Raw genomic sequence first — 16,893 nt, 5'->3', positions numbered from 1 at the left:
CCTTTTCCTTTGCTTTGCTCTCCTACTGCCACCATTCTAAGTTAGATCCTCGTTACCTCTGAGCTGAACAAATTTTCTGATTGGTTATCCTGACTCAGAACTTCAGAATCTTCCCATAAAACACACACCCCTAACCCTAAATCATATTTAACGCTATCACTGCTGTAAATGAAATCCATGTTTTAATGAATATAAGTGTGGGACGAGGTATGATGAACCAGTATTATCCTGGAAAATCTGAGACTTAAGTTCACTATAATTACTTTCCTGATAATGTGTTACCTAACTAGTCTTACCATCATCCCCCATGGCTCCACAGCCTCCCTTGGAGCTGTTAAAACACTAAAGAATGAATCCCTTCACATCTTCCCTACTGGCCTCCCTGCCACTCACTTGACCATCTTCCATTTGGCCACCGGACTGAGCTCTCTGAAATGCAAATCCCATTGTATTCACCTCCAGCCACCTTGTTTCTACCAATGGTCTACTTTCTTCATGGTCAAAGTCATATTCTTTAGTCATGACAGATCAGGTTCTTCATGCAGAGGCCAACTTTATTTATCCAGTGCTCTAGCAATGCAGAACTACCTGCAATTGCTGAATTCTAGTTCTTCTGCCTGGAAACCTGACTCTTTATTTCTACTTTTCCTCGCCCCAGAGCTTCAGCTGGCTTTCAAAGGTGCCCCACTGCTGTGGGAAGAGCATTTAGAGAAAGAAGCACCTCTGAGAAGACAGCCTGGCAGCACTCAAGGCTTGACAGCAGATGGTTAACTTCTAGCAGAGAAAAGTGGTCTCTTTCTTCCTGAAGACACAGCCCCTGTCAGGGCTCGTGAGCTGAGCAAGGGTTTTATTTCTGTTCCCACTTATCTTCCTGGCTGAGTGCCTCTTACAATGCACAGATTGTACAACTATACAGGGCCAATGTGCTACATGTGGCAACATTTTGCCTAATCTGTCCTGAGTCTTCAAAAACCAGAGCAGGATTCACACCTACCGGGATGCATTCTCTGACTTTCTCTGACCACTCCTGTGCCTTGTACTTGATCCAAGTGCAACTGTTAACATCAATTATAATTGTCTTCCTCCCAACCTGGGCAAAGATTCTTCAGGTTGGGACTGAGTCTATCTCTATTTCATAGAAAAGTAGCTGGGATATGTTTGTCAGCCTCCAATAAATAAAAAACTTATTTCCAATAAATATTTCCAATAAAATAAAATTTATTGTTTATAGTCTCTAAAAGGGCACTTCAACTATAGTTTCAAATAATTGGGTTTCCCCAAATTAATAAAATCTAACACATTTTGGGCAAAATAAGGATGGTGGTGGTGATGATGATGATGATGATGATGATGGTGATGAAAACTAAATGATGAAATCTGCAATGTTTTTGAAAGGGGAATCTAATCTAGTTATCAAATATTGATCGTCATAACTAAAAACAATGTCCTTTAACTTAGAAAACAGGTAGCCTGAGAAGTAGGTGTTAAGAGTTGGAGTACCCACCGGGCTTCTTCATATCACACGCCCAGGTTGCTCTGTACTCAACATTTATAATGATGGCTATAGTCAACATTTCCTAAGATGGATGTAAGTTAGTTCTTTATACGCACCAAGGGAATAATAAAAGTGGGCTCATTTTGTGTTACAGATGAGAAAAATGAAGCCCTGAGATATTAATTTTGTCCAAGTTCTCACAGCAAGCTAGGTGCAGAGCCAAGTTTTGAACTCTCGGGCTGCTGCTAGCTATTAAAAATACAAAGCTCATCATTTGAAACTGTGTGAAACACAGAGGTATTCTGCTGGCTGGACTCTCTTTCTGTAACCCATAGGTTACATTGTGGAATGGGCACTTTCTCATTTGTACCAGTGGTCTCCTAACCTCTTTTATTTCATACTCGTTGGAGGACTTAGTCACATTTTAATATATATTCATTTATATATTATACACATAAATTACTAACAATATCATATGTTTAATATTAGTGAAGCTTAATTTTGTTCATGTATTTTAACCTTCTTTTATAGGATGCTGTCCTAAGCCACTGTGCACACTGATCCACACAAAGGGCTATGAAACTTCAATTTCAAGTAAAGAGGCCAGTGTCATCTAGTGGCCTGGTTCGAAACTGCACACTCTGTCATAGCAGTGTATGGCTTGACTTTCCTGATATCTTACAAATCATTTCCTTATCCTGCACACACTTAAAATTAGAGCCCAACTCACTCATCTTCCTTTGCCTCCTATTTCTCTGTTAAACATATCTTTCAGCCACTGTATTCCCATTGTCCTCTGTATTTCTCTGGCATTATGTAGCATGCAAAAAAGAAAAGCCAGAAAACACTTTATGATCCTGATTTCATCTATATTCGCTAATGCACATGGAAAAAATACTGGAATAAAATTTAAAAATAGAAAACAGTTAAACTTCCTGTTTATTTGTTTGTTTCCTGGCTTACGATCAGTCTTCTCCATTTGACGAAAAGGACAAAAATCATTTCTGTATCTCAAATGCCTAGAACGGAGTCTGGCACACATACAGCAAGAATCACACTTTTATTTTGCAAATGCTCAAAGATCAATATGAAGAATTATAACTAGAAAAAAGAAATGTGACAACTAGTTATTTGGCTTGGCCTTAAAAGAGGCATAAACATGCTTTTTTATAAAAACCACAAAGATGACAAAGATATTAAAGAGCCATCTAATCGATTACTCGCTATCGGCCTGGACGACAATTGATATCTTTACATCCCGTCTGCCACCTGAAGGAGACCAGAGTAGGGGTTAAGAATGTGCTGGTACAGAAAGTCAGTGAACAGTCTCAGGCTTCTCCTTCATTCTCATCTATATCAGGAAGATTAGGATGCTAAGACTGGCTATCTAATAACAATCTTTTCAAATGCAGAAGTACTAGGCAGCATATAAAAGGTCAAGAAAATGTTGTTCTCAGAAAAATTTATGTGCTCATAATAGCAGGTTAAGGTCAAGTAAATTTATAGTGCAACATGGTTGTTAAAAGTATAAAAAGAGAAGTAAATAGATACACAAACCTCATAGCCAGCCACTGTCGATCCATCAAAAGATGAACTTTGTCAATTCTGATATTCTTGGCAAAGTGTAGTCGTTTTGGCAAATCGGGAGTCAAATAAGGTTTGAAATGCTGATCAGGTTTTTGGCACTGAAAAACAGGTAAATTATTTCTTCTCGACACATAAAATAGAAGAGCCAATTCACCAATTTCACTTCCTAAGACAATTTATTAAGCACTTTTTTACATTAAAAAGATTTAAGCTTGGCTAATAAAATAGGAATATTAAACCTATTATTAGTGTAGTCACATTCCCTAATCATATTGCTTTTATTATTACAATAATATTTAAGCTACAATTAAAAATATGATGTAAATTATATTGTTTGATATTCTAACTTTTTATTCCTGTGTCTGTATCTTAAACCACCATAAATCTTCCTTCTTTTTTTTGAAATAGAATAGATATAAAGTCTAGATTTAAAATGGCAATTATAACTTTGGAGTCTAAATTATATATGAAAACTATATAATACATTAGTAGATATGAGTAAAATTTGAAAAAATTAGTTTAATTGCACCAAAATTCCCTTCACAATTGACTCTATTTATAATTTAAATAGCCTACATTTGCTTTATTTTCAAATCAAGTCAATTGTTTTTAAAATCTAGTACAGTTTCTCTATTTATTAAAAAATTCATAGATGTCTCACAAATTGGAGAGAAATGTTATTTCTTTAATCATCACTGCAGTAAATAGATGGTATAGATTTCAGCTATATGGATCATGAGATAACGGATTAAAGGGAAAACAATGCATGGATTTAGAGTCCACAAGCTCAAAATTCTCAACTACCCATCCAATGAGCATGAACACACTGCATGTATATTCTTCACCAGTAGAGGGCGAGGTTGTCTAACATGCTTACTCAAGATCAAAATATTAAGTGTAAGAGAAAAAAAAGTGATGAACATGCTAAAGGTTTTCTGTGCCAGCAGCCATTCCTACTTAAAACTTGAACTGTGTTCCAGGTTATAATAACGATTCTTCATCCAGTGTTTCCTTATCTTTAATCATTCACATTTCATTCTAACAGTTTTGACTACAATTGGATAACACTTACACAAGCCCTATCACAAGCAATGGTAAACTCATAAATTCCAGATAGCAGATATATATTTATGCTTATATTCTATGGAACTATTAAAACTGCTATTTCAGGTCTCTCCAGAAGCAGTGAAATCCTCCTTGAAAAATCCAGATCATGTTAAGCTCTCTGGAATTTGCCCTCCTTATTGCCACTCAGGATGTTGGGATTATACTTAGAAGGTAAAAAGATGATTTTTCTGACCTGCACAAGAAGATATACAAGACTGTGATTCACTATTTTCTGATATTAAGTCACACACAAAAAATGTGAAAAGCAAGGCCACCTGAATCTGAAGCTCACTGGCATGGCCCCTTTAAATGAAACATTGGCCCATTCCAAAGAAAACTAGGAGTCAATGTCACTCTTACCCGAAGCTTATTTCCTGTAGTGGAGTAAACTCCAAAATGAAGACAACTAAGATAAAAGCAACTGACATCCATATAAGATAGGTTGACAGAGAATTAAAAAAAAAAAAATTATAAATGGCTTAGATTCAGAAATATAGACTATAAATTTCTTGAGACCTAGATTAAGGAAATTCCATTAATTTAAATATATGTACTGGGAGACAGTACTTACACTGAGGTTCCTAACAATTTCTTCAGAATTAACTGTTTCAAAAGAAAAAAATAGAAGTCATTACAATAGATACTTGACAACTGCAAAAAATGTGTACGACTCAGGTGAATTTGACAATACATTTATTAATGACTACGATTTGGCAAAATTAAAAAATTATTTTAAGCAAAGAATTATTTTAGCATTTAAGAATGGAGTAGAATATTAAAACTAATGACATTAGATATTAGCATAGACTTTATAGACAGCTTAAACATGGGAATTTCTCATTTGCTTATGTGTGGTCTTCTCAAGCAAGTCAGAGGAGGTAGCCTGGTAATCCCTACATTCTTAGAATCAGGGGGTAATCATTATTCACTTTCAGTTTTTACTTTTTTTTTTTTTTTTTTTTTCCCTCCATGGGCATCTTCATACTTACAGCTGTAAAAGTCATGAGGTATATTGCGAGCCCTGATGCGGGGGGCAGGCCCTTGATACATGTAGAAGTTTACTTTGAGAAAGTAATCAGTCATATATTCCACCTTGTCACAATAAGTCTGATCCATTCCTGAAATTTAAAAAAAAAAAAGTTATCCACAGAATGTATATGAATGGTAACAACTGGCTGTCTTTAATCCTGTCAAATAGGAGAGATCGTACGTTATAGATAAACCAAGTTTTACTGAGGATCTAAACAATTTACCCTACTACTTTACTCTAAATGGCAGACCTTGAAAATCCTGGCACTGGATGAGAAAGTTTGTTTATAAGAGTAGAATTACAGAAACTATAAACAGATCACTATTTGGATGTGGATCAATTAAAGTAATTTCGAAGAAGAAAATCCTCTGTAGGAAATGTATTTGATTTTATAATAACTGATTTGTAACTAAGGTGACATGACATATTTTTAAATAAAAAAAGTAATATGCATTTTAATGAAACAATACATTAAGAGAATAAGGACTAGAGGATATTTACTTTTCATAAGTGTACTGTTTAATTTTATATAAGCAGAGTGTGCTCTAAAAAAGATTTGGTACTTAAACCTTTTATATTTAAACATTCTTTAGACTCCATCTAAATTTTTGTTATTTTTCTTTTTAATTTTAATTTTTCATTTTATAATTTTTTTAAAAAAAACGTATTAAAGTAATTCCTTTAATTTTAAAAACAGTAGGCCAAAATATTAGAAAATCTCTTTAGAAAAATTTTAAATAAATGACTCATTCACATTATTGTGATGTCCTAAAATATAAACAAAAGTTCCGCAGACATGCTCCTTTTCCTCTTCTCCCCCTGGGTGAGGTTCCTTCATAGCCACTGGAGGACATGGAATGTCCTCCTAGAAAAAACAGTTCTGACCGCCCCATCTAGAAAAGGTCCATTTTTGCTTTACATACTTTTGATTGCACCATATCTAGTAAAGTGCTCAGCATCGAGTAGCAGCCACTTACGGAATCTTTAAATGAACTAGTGCTTTAAAACTGTGTGAGGTGGCAGAGGGAGTGGCAGCTGTTCCACGTCCTTTAACACTCAAGTTAACCAAAATGAAGAGTTAACCTCAAGTAGACAAATACGGAGTGACAGGGACTTTATCAAAGTCTATTCACATAACTAAAACAATCCACAGGACGTGATAAAACTAGCCGATCTAGCAAACTATAGCCCATCTACCATATGAATAAATGACCCGCTGAAATGAAGCCCCAAAAGCACTTTTTATGATTGAGTAACAATCCAACTACATTTATTAACTACTGCAAACTCAATGTTTACAGAAAATTAAGTGCATGGATAGATTTTCAAAATGAATTTTAGAATAAACTAGAAATTTTAATTTTATTCCTCTATCACACAGCCTCCTCTAAACTCATTCTTTACTTATTCAATAGCTTGTAGGTCTGGCAGTACTGACTTAAAAATATCACTATTCTTCGTATAAGATATAATCAATGATGAAATATAATTTTTTTAAAAAAGCATACCATGGTCAGCCAAAAGGATTATATTGACACAACTGTCTAAGTTCCGCTGTTTCAGACCTTCCATCAACATTCCAAAAGCATTATCTACTAACTGTAACGCTTGAACTACCTAAGGAAAAAAAATTGAAGTTAAGATTGTCTTCATGATATAAAGTTTAATTAACCAACCTATTATCTAATCAAGTAAAATTAAACACATTTCTTCCTCTGAAATTTCTGGTTTTGGAAATAGGACATTTGAGGCCAGCACCAATTTCCTAAATTCCTATATATAAAAATATTAAACCATGTTCCCTCCAAAGGATAATAAACCACTGTCCAATAAATATCTAAGAAAAATTTTTTACTTCAATAAACATTATTCAACTGCAAAGGTTTTCATGATAATGCCTAATTTGGGAAAGGGCGTCCACGGACATTTCCATAGGAATCTAAACATGTACACACATTCTAGAGGACCATGTGACAATGAGTAAGCAGTGAGTTAAAATGGGCCACATCCTGTAACCTAATAATTATATTCCTGAGCACCTGTCTAAAATAAACAATAGAAATAGAGATTTGCATACAAGGATATTCACATTATTTATTTAGAATTTAAATACAAAATATAAATTACATCACATCTTTAAGAAGGCATACTTGATATACATTAAAAAATATTTTTTAAAGAACGATGGTGTAGGACGATGCTCACAATACAATGCTAAACATAAAAAGTAAAACCAAACCGTATACATACCCATACATATTGCATAACCCTGATTTTGTTTTCAAGTATATTTAGCATTTCTTAGTAAGAACGCAAGCACAGAAAATGAAAAGGAAATATAGTAAGATACCATTAACATTGGTTGTCCCTGAATAGTGAATTGGGGTTCATTTTTATTTTATCGTTTGTACTCTTCTGTGTTTTCAATATTTTCTACACTTTATCAATACAGTACATTGAATTGGCTTAAGGTTTAGGTGAATAACTTTTAACTGACATCGCTTTTCATTACTATCTCAGTGCTATCATCATAATGATTGCCTTTTTTTTTTCTTTTTAGAGAAAGAATTCTACAATTACTATTAAAAGGTTTAGCACATTACCTTAAGAAATCCTCACAGCAAACATTCATGAAAGGTGGTATTGGAACTTCCGGTTGTAGAGACCAGGAAACTTGAGATTTAAAGGTAAGTAACATATTCACGGCCCCGCAGTTAATAAGAGACAGAGCAGGACTTGAACTCAAACCATCTCCATCACTGCTAAACCCATCAACTCCAAGATGTTTTCCTGACCCTCATTCTTACGGTGACCATGCGCTCTGGTCTGCCAGTGAGAGCTATGGCTTACACCTGTTGTCACGGCATGATTATGGCCTCTTTCACGCCTACTCACGCCTCTCTGCTGCACTAAAAGCCCCTCTTCCTCTGTCGTTTCCCATCATCTGGGCATTCTACTACCTCTGGACTCTCTATAGTTTTAAAATCATCTGTGCATGTATCTACCTCCCCCAGGACAATGTGTGCTCTTTCAGGGAAGGGACTATGAGACCTCACTCATCACACACTTCCTGAGCACAGAGTCTCACAAAGTACACACTGAATGTGAAATGACTTGATGCTAGCCTCAATTCTAACCCAGACACAGGAAAGAAACAAGAATCCCTGTAACAGGCAATGAGAGCGCAATTTTTTGGATGGCAAGATAATTAATGGAGGCAGAAATGTTTACAAGTGTGGGGCCGACCATGTTTGGGTAGAAAGAAACTCTGCTTCTTTCACATAGAATCATGATCATTCACTTTGACAGAGGATGCTGTGGAAACAGCAAAATCAATCCTGGTATAAGGAATTAACTGGTAAGGCCCTCAATGAACAATTGTGTTTTGGATCCAGAAGTCTCTTTTTATAAAATGGAATTTCAGGTTGCAGTGGATCCTACTATCAGAAAACTCTACTCAGCATTGACATAACCTGTTTTTCAAAAAGTGCAACATCTTCTCCGTATTGTTTTAACTCCACATGCTTCCCCCGAAGTAGAATTATTTAGTACTCTGAAATTCTTTTGCCACATATGTAAGAAATACTAACATCAAAATCGATCTGTTACCAATTTCAATTTCCATTTCTGAATTGAATTTTTCTTCCCACCTTTTCATTTCATCCAAGATGTAATAATTTTTTTTTCAATAATGAATAACAGCTAAATCTTATTGAAGTACTAGACCATTACTTAAAGTTACTCAGAACCAAACAGGCCATTCTGTGTCGAAGTCAACTTCAATACTGGAGACTCATTGTATCAAATTTGTTATTAAGAAGTTCCCGGTTTCACTATACTTCAAACACCTCTCCCTCTTCTTCCTGCCTGTCCAGATCCTACCACAGTCTACATCTCCATTTCATAAAGCCCTCTCCAGATATAACAGGCCATAATTTCCAGTTTAAAACACTGTTTATGCTATCAAAATTCTTAAGGCTTCAAAAAAAAGACAGATAAAGAACACCAGTGTTATACATTAATTCATTATTTCCTTTATTTGCCCTTTCAACATGGTTACTGACAGTAAGGACCTTTTCTTCTTCACCCCTAAGAATGCCTAACACAACATCAAGCCACCAGAAACTGCTAAAAATAGGATTTAAAGACATAGTAGAACAAAAACAAGAAAGGTATTGATAACTGAAAAATCTGATATAAGTTAATAAATTTTCTTTTTCTTTTTTTTAATTTTATGAGTTTATTTGAACCAAAACTGATGACAATTGTTGGGAAGCAATACCTCAAATGCTCCCCAATAAACTTTCATCATAAGTAAATGAGTCAAAACAAACTAAAATTGCCTTTTTACTTTTGAATTGTGTCATATTAACTCTGAATCAAAGTTTGTAATTAAGAACAACAATAACAATAATAAAGCCATTAAGCTTTCCCGTTTCTCCATCTTCTTAAGTTTTAACGAGGCTTGGTCTAATCCCTCTTTTACTTTCTTTCTCTAGGCTTCCTCTTAGCTCTCTCCCCTGTCACAATGCTCCAGATATTAATGGGAGAGTGGGAAAGAATACTCATATAACAATTCAAACAGTACCTGGCACAGCGTCGAACACAATAAGGGTTAGCTGCTGTCATTATTTTTACCATTTCATGGTGTCTATTTGTCTAGCTATCTGTCCTTTTGTCTGTCTGTCCATTTGTTCATTTTATGTGATCCTCTAATGTGCTCAGCTCCTTCCTCAATCAGGCTGTTTGTGAACTTTTCCTCTTTTGTTATTCAGAAAAATTTCTAACCAGCCCCAACCTCTTTCCCACCCAGACTAGACTGGGACCTCCTCGATTGAAAGAAAAAGATACGGTACCTAATATTAAGTCAAATAAGACAAACGCAGATTATAGCGTACCCTCTCAAGTAATGAATCATATAAAATGTGGATAACTATTAAAATAGAAAAGAAGAAATGGTGAACATGCTTTGGAAAGTTACTGAGCCATTCACCATTAGAATAACCTGATTAGTGTTAAATTTGGTGTTATAGTGGAGAGTGGCATTGGAATACAAACGACTAAAAGGTTCAAGTGGTAAGAATGAGCAGTGCCTTGCTTTAGAAATCATTTTGGTTTAATGGGAAGGAGGAGAAAGGGCTTTTCTGATAAATAGCTAAGTCGTGCTGCCAGGATAAATATGCTCGCATTCCAATTGAGGACAAGCGAGGACAACTGTCCAATGAGTTTCTGTGGGTAGGGAAATGCTATACTCACAGGGGCCTTTGCAGCTTTACAGCAAGACAGCCTTCAGTGGATTTTAGAAGACAGATGACTTTTTTTTAAGTAACATTTAAGAACTATATTTCTATAGTAAAAGCATAACAGAATAGTTTAGATAATGAAGAAACTAATGTTAAAAATTCCACTTCAATTATAATGGGGGTCCAGGAGGTGAATAACCCTGCCTGACACAATAACATATTAAATGCAATTATTAGAAACTTATAAATGGAATTGGACATGAATAAATAGCTGAATATTCCACAGTGGACTTACAGGTGATGTGGTTTAATATGGGTTACATTAATATGTAGCATCTAGCCTTGATATTTTCATTATATGAAATAACAGTGCTACATTTAAATATTTAATGTGTTTATCAAATAAATCAAAATGCGTTTAATAAGGCAGAGATTCTTCTTAAATTTTAACTACTTTGTGGTTAATAAGGCTGATAGTTTTTTAGACTTTTAACTATTTTATCTCCTCATGTACACATCAAATACATTTGCATTCAGAGAATCAAAGAATACCATTTCATTTTGTGGGTTAGGGCTAGATGACTTTACATTTATTAAAAAAAAAAAACTTACGTTGGCACTGACTGGTCCACTTTCATGTCCTGCAGAATCAGGCTGTTCAACATACAGGGTATAAAAACTGGGTCTAGGAGTACAATTGAAATGGAGAAAGACGTTACCAATTTGGAATAAACCTGTAGGATTGGATTCAGAAATTTTGCAAATCTAGGACTTAGTGGAAGTTTCTTTCTCTTCATCCTGGTCAAGAGATTCCCCTTGGCCTTGGCAGGGATAGCCTCCTAATGGGGATTAAGTAAGACCTTCCAGACATAATGAAAACCTATCTCGTTCCTGCTGTTGAGATCTTCCTTGGTGTTCTTCAGCCCTTTGCGTGTTCGAGTTTCTTAACATTTTGCTGGCTCTGTTCTGCCACTAGTTTTCCCTTTAAACATCTGGTTTCTGAGGCACCACTGACCTGGAGCTCTCTTCCAGGGCGCTGGCTCCAGCCTGCGCCATGGCCCTGCTCTGGTCCCTCTGGCTCCTTGAGTCAGTCCTCATGGCCAAGTTTCACATCCACTCTCACCAATGTTCCCAACCTTTGTCTGGTTCTGTAACATCTGCCCCTGCTCTCTGGTACTGGCTCAATCTCTATTGTCCCATAGTGTCAAACACATTCTCAAGAGCAAAAAGTCAACTGCACTCAGGAATAATTCTTGAAAAATGCCCAGTTAAAGAAAATGCCAAGTTTTTTTTTTTTTCAAAAATAGTTATTTCAAGTAAAGACGTAATTTCATTTCGACCCACAGATATCCCGCTGTGCCAGCACTTCTCTGACATTACCTTTCAGCTTGGGGCAGGTCCAGCCATTTTAACAGTGTAGAGATCCTCTGCTCATACGGGACACTACTGCAAAACAGAGTAAACGACCTTTGAAAAAATGATCAAATCAAGCATAATTCCATTATATTCTTACTCAGAAAGGCAGGTTGATATTTTCAGATATCCATTTTCTGATCATATATGATCCAAATACTAAAAGAGGTTCAGTATTACCTAAAGAGATTCCTTTTTTCAATACTCATATAGATACACTTGCCTCACTATAAATTAAATGTCTATTGTTTTCTTTCTCATCTTTCTCTCCTTTAGTTTTCTCCCAACAAATATAAAAGACTAATAATTATAATCCGTTCGTTTTATTTTATTTTTATTTATTTCATTCATTTATGCATTTATATATAAGGAGTATCTATTGCCAGACACTATTTGTTCATTTTGAAGAGAATTTATTGGTGAGAAAAGTAAAGATGCTTTTCTTCCTAGAGGTTACATTCTCTTGGAGGAAGTTAAACAATGAACAATAAACTTAATGCATAAATTATACAGCGTACTAAAAGGTGATAAATGCTATGGAAAAAGAAAAGAGAGAGAAGCGGAGAAAGGAGCACTGAGGAAGTGGAGGGGGTATGGTTTGGAGTTGGAAACCTTTGCGCTATCAGTCTAAGACAAAATAGAGAAGATAAATTTTTGAGCAATGGCCTGAAGGAGGTGAGAGAGCTGGCTGTGCAGATACAAGGATGAGATTATTTCAGACAGAGGGTACAGCCTACTCCAAGGCCCAATAGCAGAAGCAAGCCTGGTTTGTTGAGGCCCACTGAGGAGGTCAGCACGGCCCAAGCAGAGTGAGTGCCCAGGGAAGTAGTGAGAGAGGAGTCATACCACATGGGGCCTTGTAAGCTTTGACTCTGAATAAAACAGGGGGCTTTTGAAGTTTCTGGCGCAAAGGAGTGTCATGATTGAACTTGTCTTATTTTGTTTTGTTTTTAAGTAATCATTCTGACTGGTAGATTGAGGATAGATTATAGGGGACAAGAATAGAAACAGGGAGATATATAAAGAGGCAACTATAGTAATACAGACAAAAGACGATGGCAGCTGAAACTAGAGTGTTAATGCTAGAGGTAATCAAAAGTCCTCAGATGGCACATATATTGTAATTAAAGCTATAAGCATTTACTAACTGGATGAGGTATATGAGAAAGGAATCAATGACGACTTCAAGATTTTTGACCCTAAGACTAGAAGAATAGAGTTACCATCAAGATTAAGAACAATAACAGAAAAATCCTAATCATTCCTGCTGACATGGGGTCATATCTGCAAGTGTTCTACTACCTTTCGTAAGACACATATATGGAGGGAAAAGAGCCATTTATAGCCACATCTGATCCTGGCCAAAAGTAGGTACCAGCTTTTAAGCCTTGATACATTGCTGTTAGCCAGACCTAAAAAAAGAGAAAAGTTATGTGGAAGTCAAGAGAATAATCACTTTGGATAGAAATAGTGCCACTTACTAGAAACTGAACCATCTTAACATTTGCAAAGTTTATTCCATTATTAAAATGTATATAAATTATTAAAAATATATCTTTATAGTAGTTAAAAAATATAATTATCCAGGTATCCACTTGAAAAATAAAAAAATGTAGTAAAGTAGTAAGGTCATTTTTTCAAATTGGTAAAAGTGTACAGTTCCTCTTTCCTTTTTAAAGAATTATAAAACAAAATGAGGGAAAAAAATGAACAAATAATCTTTCCAAGTAACTTCCAGATTGAAATGTCTATAATACAACACGCAAGTTTCAACAGGTCATTTAGATGTACTATCGTAAATGTTTAAAGGATTTAAATTATAATTATAAATAGTTGTGAAACACTTTTCCTCCCCCGCTCCTTAGAAATTAGAAAGGTGATGTAAAACTCAAAGTGGAATGAGAAGAGAGATCCACTGTCACAGTGGGAAACGGAGGTTACTTAGCCGCCACACGTATAACACCACATACTGGTTGCCCTTGCCACCAAGCCGGATTATTTTTCTCATTTGAAGAAAGTGAAAAATTCTTGTTGAGGTTTACATCATACATATTATTGTCAATGATGCCATGTGATTCTGGATATAAGCCCTAAAATTATAATTGCAAAAAAAAAAAAAAGATTTAAGATAAAACAATATATTAATAAAACATATATTTAAATTGAAAAAGCATAAGATCTATAATGCATATGTTAGAAGGATGTCAGGTACCTTTCCATATAAAATCCCTGAATCTGAACCCAAATATATTCCAGTATATTTGCCTATAACAGCAAATGAATGATATGAGGCAGATGTTTTGTGTCGATAGTGTTAACATAACTCTTGTGTGATTTATAACTATTTGTTAATAAAAGTTTCCCCTATTAAAATAATGAGTAGCTACTGGTTAGGTTGACAAGAATAGCAAGAAATTTATTGTATAGAAGCTTTTAAGTATTAATGGGCTAAATGGGTTAAAGTGCTGCCAGCACTTTGTAAGGGAGCCTACCAAGCCTTCTTGCACTTGGGAACCCTAGACAACATTTCAGAACTACACTCTAAGGTCATTTTAACCAGAAAAATCACTAATAAAAGGCACAAACATGCAAAAAATGTGGCACTACAGAGACAATAGACTATGAAAACAACATTTAGAGTTTGAGAGCTGAAACAAGAAAGCAGAGTATTGCCTTGTTAGACCTCTGTGGGGAATGTGTGAGCAGGGCAACTCGAATTTTTTGCTGCTCTAAGAATGTTCTCAAATCACTAGAAATATATCACAAGTATTGATTTTGGGTTACAAATAAATTTTAGCAAGTAGGTGAATATGTAATATAGAATTTGCAAATACGTGCATATATACACATACACAAACACACACATACACATACACACACACACACATACACATACAATTACTATAAGGTTAAAATTTAATGTTATAGTTATTGTTCCACAGTAATAAAAGACTAAATGCAAAGTAGTAAAGATACAATAATGGCTTTGGCAATAAAGACTGAGACAGAGGCCTCCTTAAGAAGTGTTCTAAATCTATACAAGTTAAATAAATTTTTTTTAGTTCATTTTGATCATTTCACTTATGTCTTTTTATACATTGAGGACAATTTGCTTGCTTTACTTTCTTTTTCTAAAGAGATAGAGTCAACTCCTTTATGAAACTAATATTTTATCAAGTTAAATATCACAAAAGGAATAGGAAAGAAATTCTCCACATCAAAGTGGCCATCCTCATTCATAGCCTACCATTCCCAGTGGACCTTTGCATAGTAGAGACTAGTCAAAATATCAGAGGAGAATTGTATTTATCACACCCAAAAGGCTACCTGGCCTATCTCAAAGGTGAATTAACCTAATGCCTGGACACTCATTTATAGTGAATACCTCATACTGGACTGGCCTCAGATTGAGCCTTCCTAGCCTGAATTAAGCTATGAACTATCACCACACGTGTTTGTGAAATGTATAACATGAGGCTTGGCCAGTTCCTGCCTAAGCATGTCTGGTGGTATGGTCAGCTGCCTCTCTGTGGCCTGTCCATCTTCCACAGGACCAAGCACTTACCGTGACAATGGTATAATGATTTGGAAAGGTCTTGGTTGGATAGACAGATCGCAGATATTTTGAATGAATTCCACATGTTTCTGCAACAAAGTATAGTGAGAAATTAAGAAGTTATTACTTCCTCAGAAGTTTTTTGGATAACTAAAAACCTGCACATAAAAGTTCCTCAGAGAAATAGGAAGCTAAGTAAAGAGTTGATTGAAGATGGAAAGACAATAAATATGTCAGGCTTCGCAAGTCCCTGTGATCTCTGTTGCAATAGCTCAAACTCTGAAATCAAGGCCCCAAAGCATCCATAGACATTACATAAACAAATAAGCATGGCTGCATTCCAATAAAACTTTATGAATATTGAAATTTGAATTTCACATAATTTGAATTTCACATAATTTGTATGTGTCATTTCATATATATATATATATATATATATATATATATATATATATATATATATTCCCCCTAACCATTTAAGATTGTAAAATAACTCTTAGTATTTAGCAGGCCATACAAAAAAACAGGTGGGGTAGGCTGGATTTGGCCCATGGGCCACAGTTTGCTAACCCCTGAGCTAAACATACCCTAAATTATACACTGTCAGCTTTGTTTGCTTTTATTGCTCCCCTCTTTCTGACTCATTTAATTACATTAAAAAGTTTTATATAACATTTACATCTTAGCATAAAGTTCTTATATGTAAAGTATCCAACATAACAGAAGTCAACACAACTACGAGGTAACTAAAAAGGAATTTGACTTGTATAATCGCATAAGCCCATGCCATGTAATAATCCTTACAAAATGAGCTAAGTTTGTTGCTTATTATTTTCAGCAAAGTTTCCATTTGATCAGTGGAGTTTCTTTTAATCTGTTTTCCACAAAGCATGTTATTAATTTTGCTCCCAGTTGTTCTGCTGCATGGTCTGTGCAATAACCCTGCTTGAGGGGCTCAGAACCACCAGAGCATTGCTGCTTCCTCTGCAGCAGTGAAGCACAAGACATTTTTCATGTTGAAATCCCATCGACTCTAACTCTGAAAGAAAGCTTCACCATTGCAGGTTATATTTAGGTTAAAACAAAAAGTGAAAATGATTGTTGTCCAGAAAGTAACAAACTTTACAGCTTGAAATAATGAATGTTTTCTCAAATAGGCTTGGAGTTAGTCTCCTTCTCAGGCTCCAGTTCAGTGTTTGCAACATGATTCAGGAATTTCCTCCTTCAGAATCTCCTTGAGCTCCATGTCAAGCCTGTTAAATAGGACTCTGGTAGGGATGATGGGTTGGGTGGAAGGTGAAGAAAAGGGAACTCAAAAATATCGACATTTTAAATAAGCGCCCCAAGTGGTTCTGACGTACTTAAATTTTAGGCCTGCTCCTAATAGGGACCTATTAGGACCTAATAGGGTATAAGTAAAGATTTAAATATCTTCCCCCCCCCCCCTTTTTTTAGTCAAAAC

At 35.3% G+C, this 16,893-nt stretch overlaps 1 protein-coding gene across 1 annotated transcript in view; it reads right to left on the bottom strand.

Moving 5' to 3' along the window:
• ENPP3 (ectonucleotide pyrophosphatase/phosphodiesterase 3) overlaps positions 1-16,893 on the bottom strand; it is a 60,467-nt gene that overhangs the window by 25,527 nt on the left and 18,047 nt on the right. The window contains exons 7-15 of the mRNA XM_016129407.2: positions 15,441-15,520; positions 13,846-13,965; positions 13,178-13,287; positions 11,843-11,908; positions 11,075-11,147; positions 6,728-6,836; positions 5,179-5,307; positions 4,761-4,792; positions 3,053-3,180 (exon numbers count right to left, since the gene is read on the bottom strand). Of these exons, the coding sequence (XP_015984893.2) occupies positions 3,053-3,180; positions 4,761-4,792; positions 5,179-5,307; positions 6,728-6,836; positions 11,075-11,147; positions 11,843-11,908; positions 13,178-13,287; positions 13,846-13,965; positions 15,441-15,520 (847 nt within the window). The remainder of the gene's footprint in view (positions 1-3,052; positions 3,181-4,760; positions 4,793-5,178; positions 5,308-6,727; positions 6,837-11,074; positions 11,148-11,842; positions 11,909-13,177; positions 13,288-13,845; positions 13,966-15,440; positions 15,521-16,893) is intronic.

This window comes from Rousettus aegyptiacus, unplaced genomic scaffold (assembly GCF_014176215.1).
Source record: "Rousettus aegyptiacus isolate mRouAeg1 unplaced genomic scaffold, mRouAeg1.p scaffold_m13_p_1, whole genome shotgun sequence".
Classification (NCBI taxonomy): Eukaryota; Metazoa; Chordata; class Mammalia; order Chiroptera; family Pteropodidae; genus Rousettus; species Rousettus aegyptiacus.
This window is presented reverse-complemented; position numbering and strand designations above follow the sequence as displayed.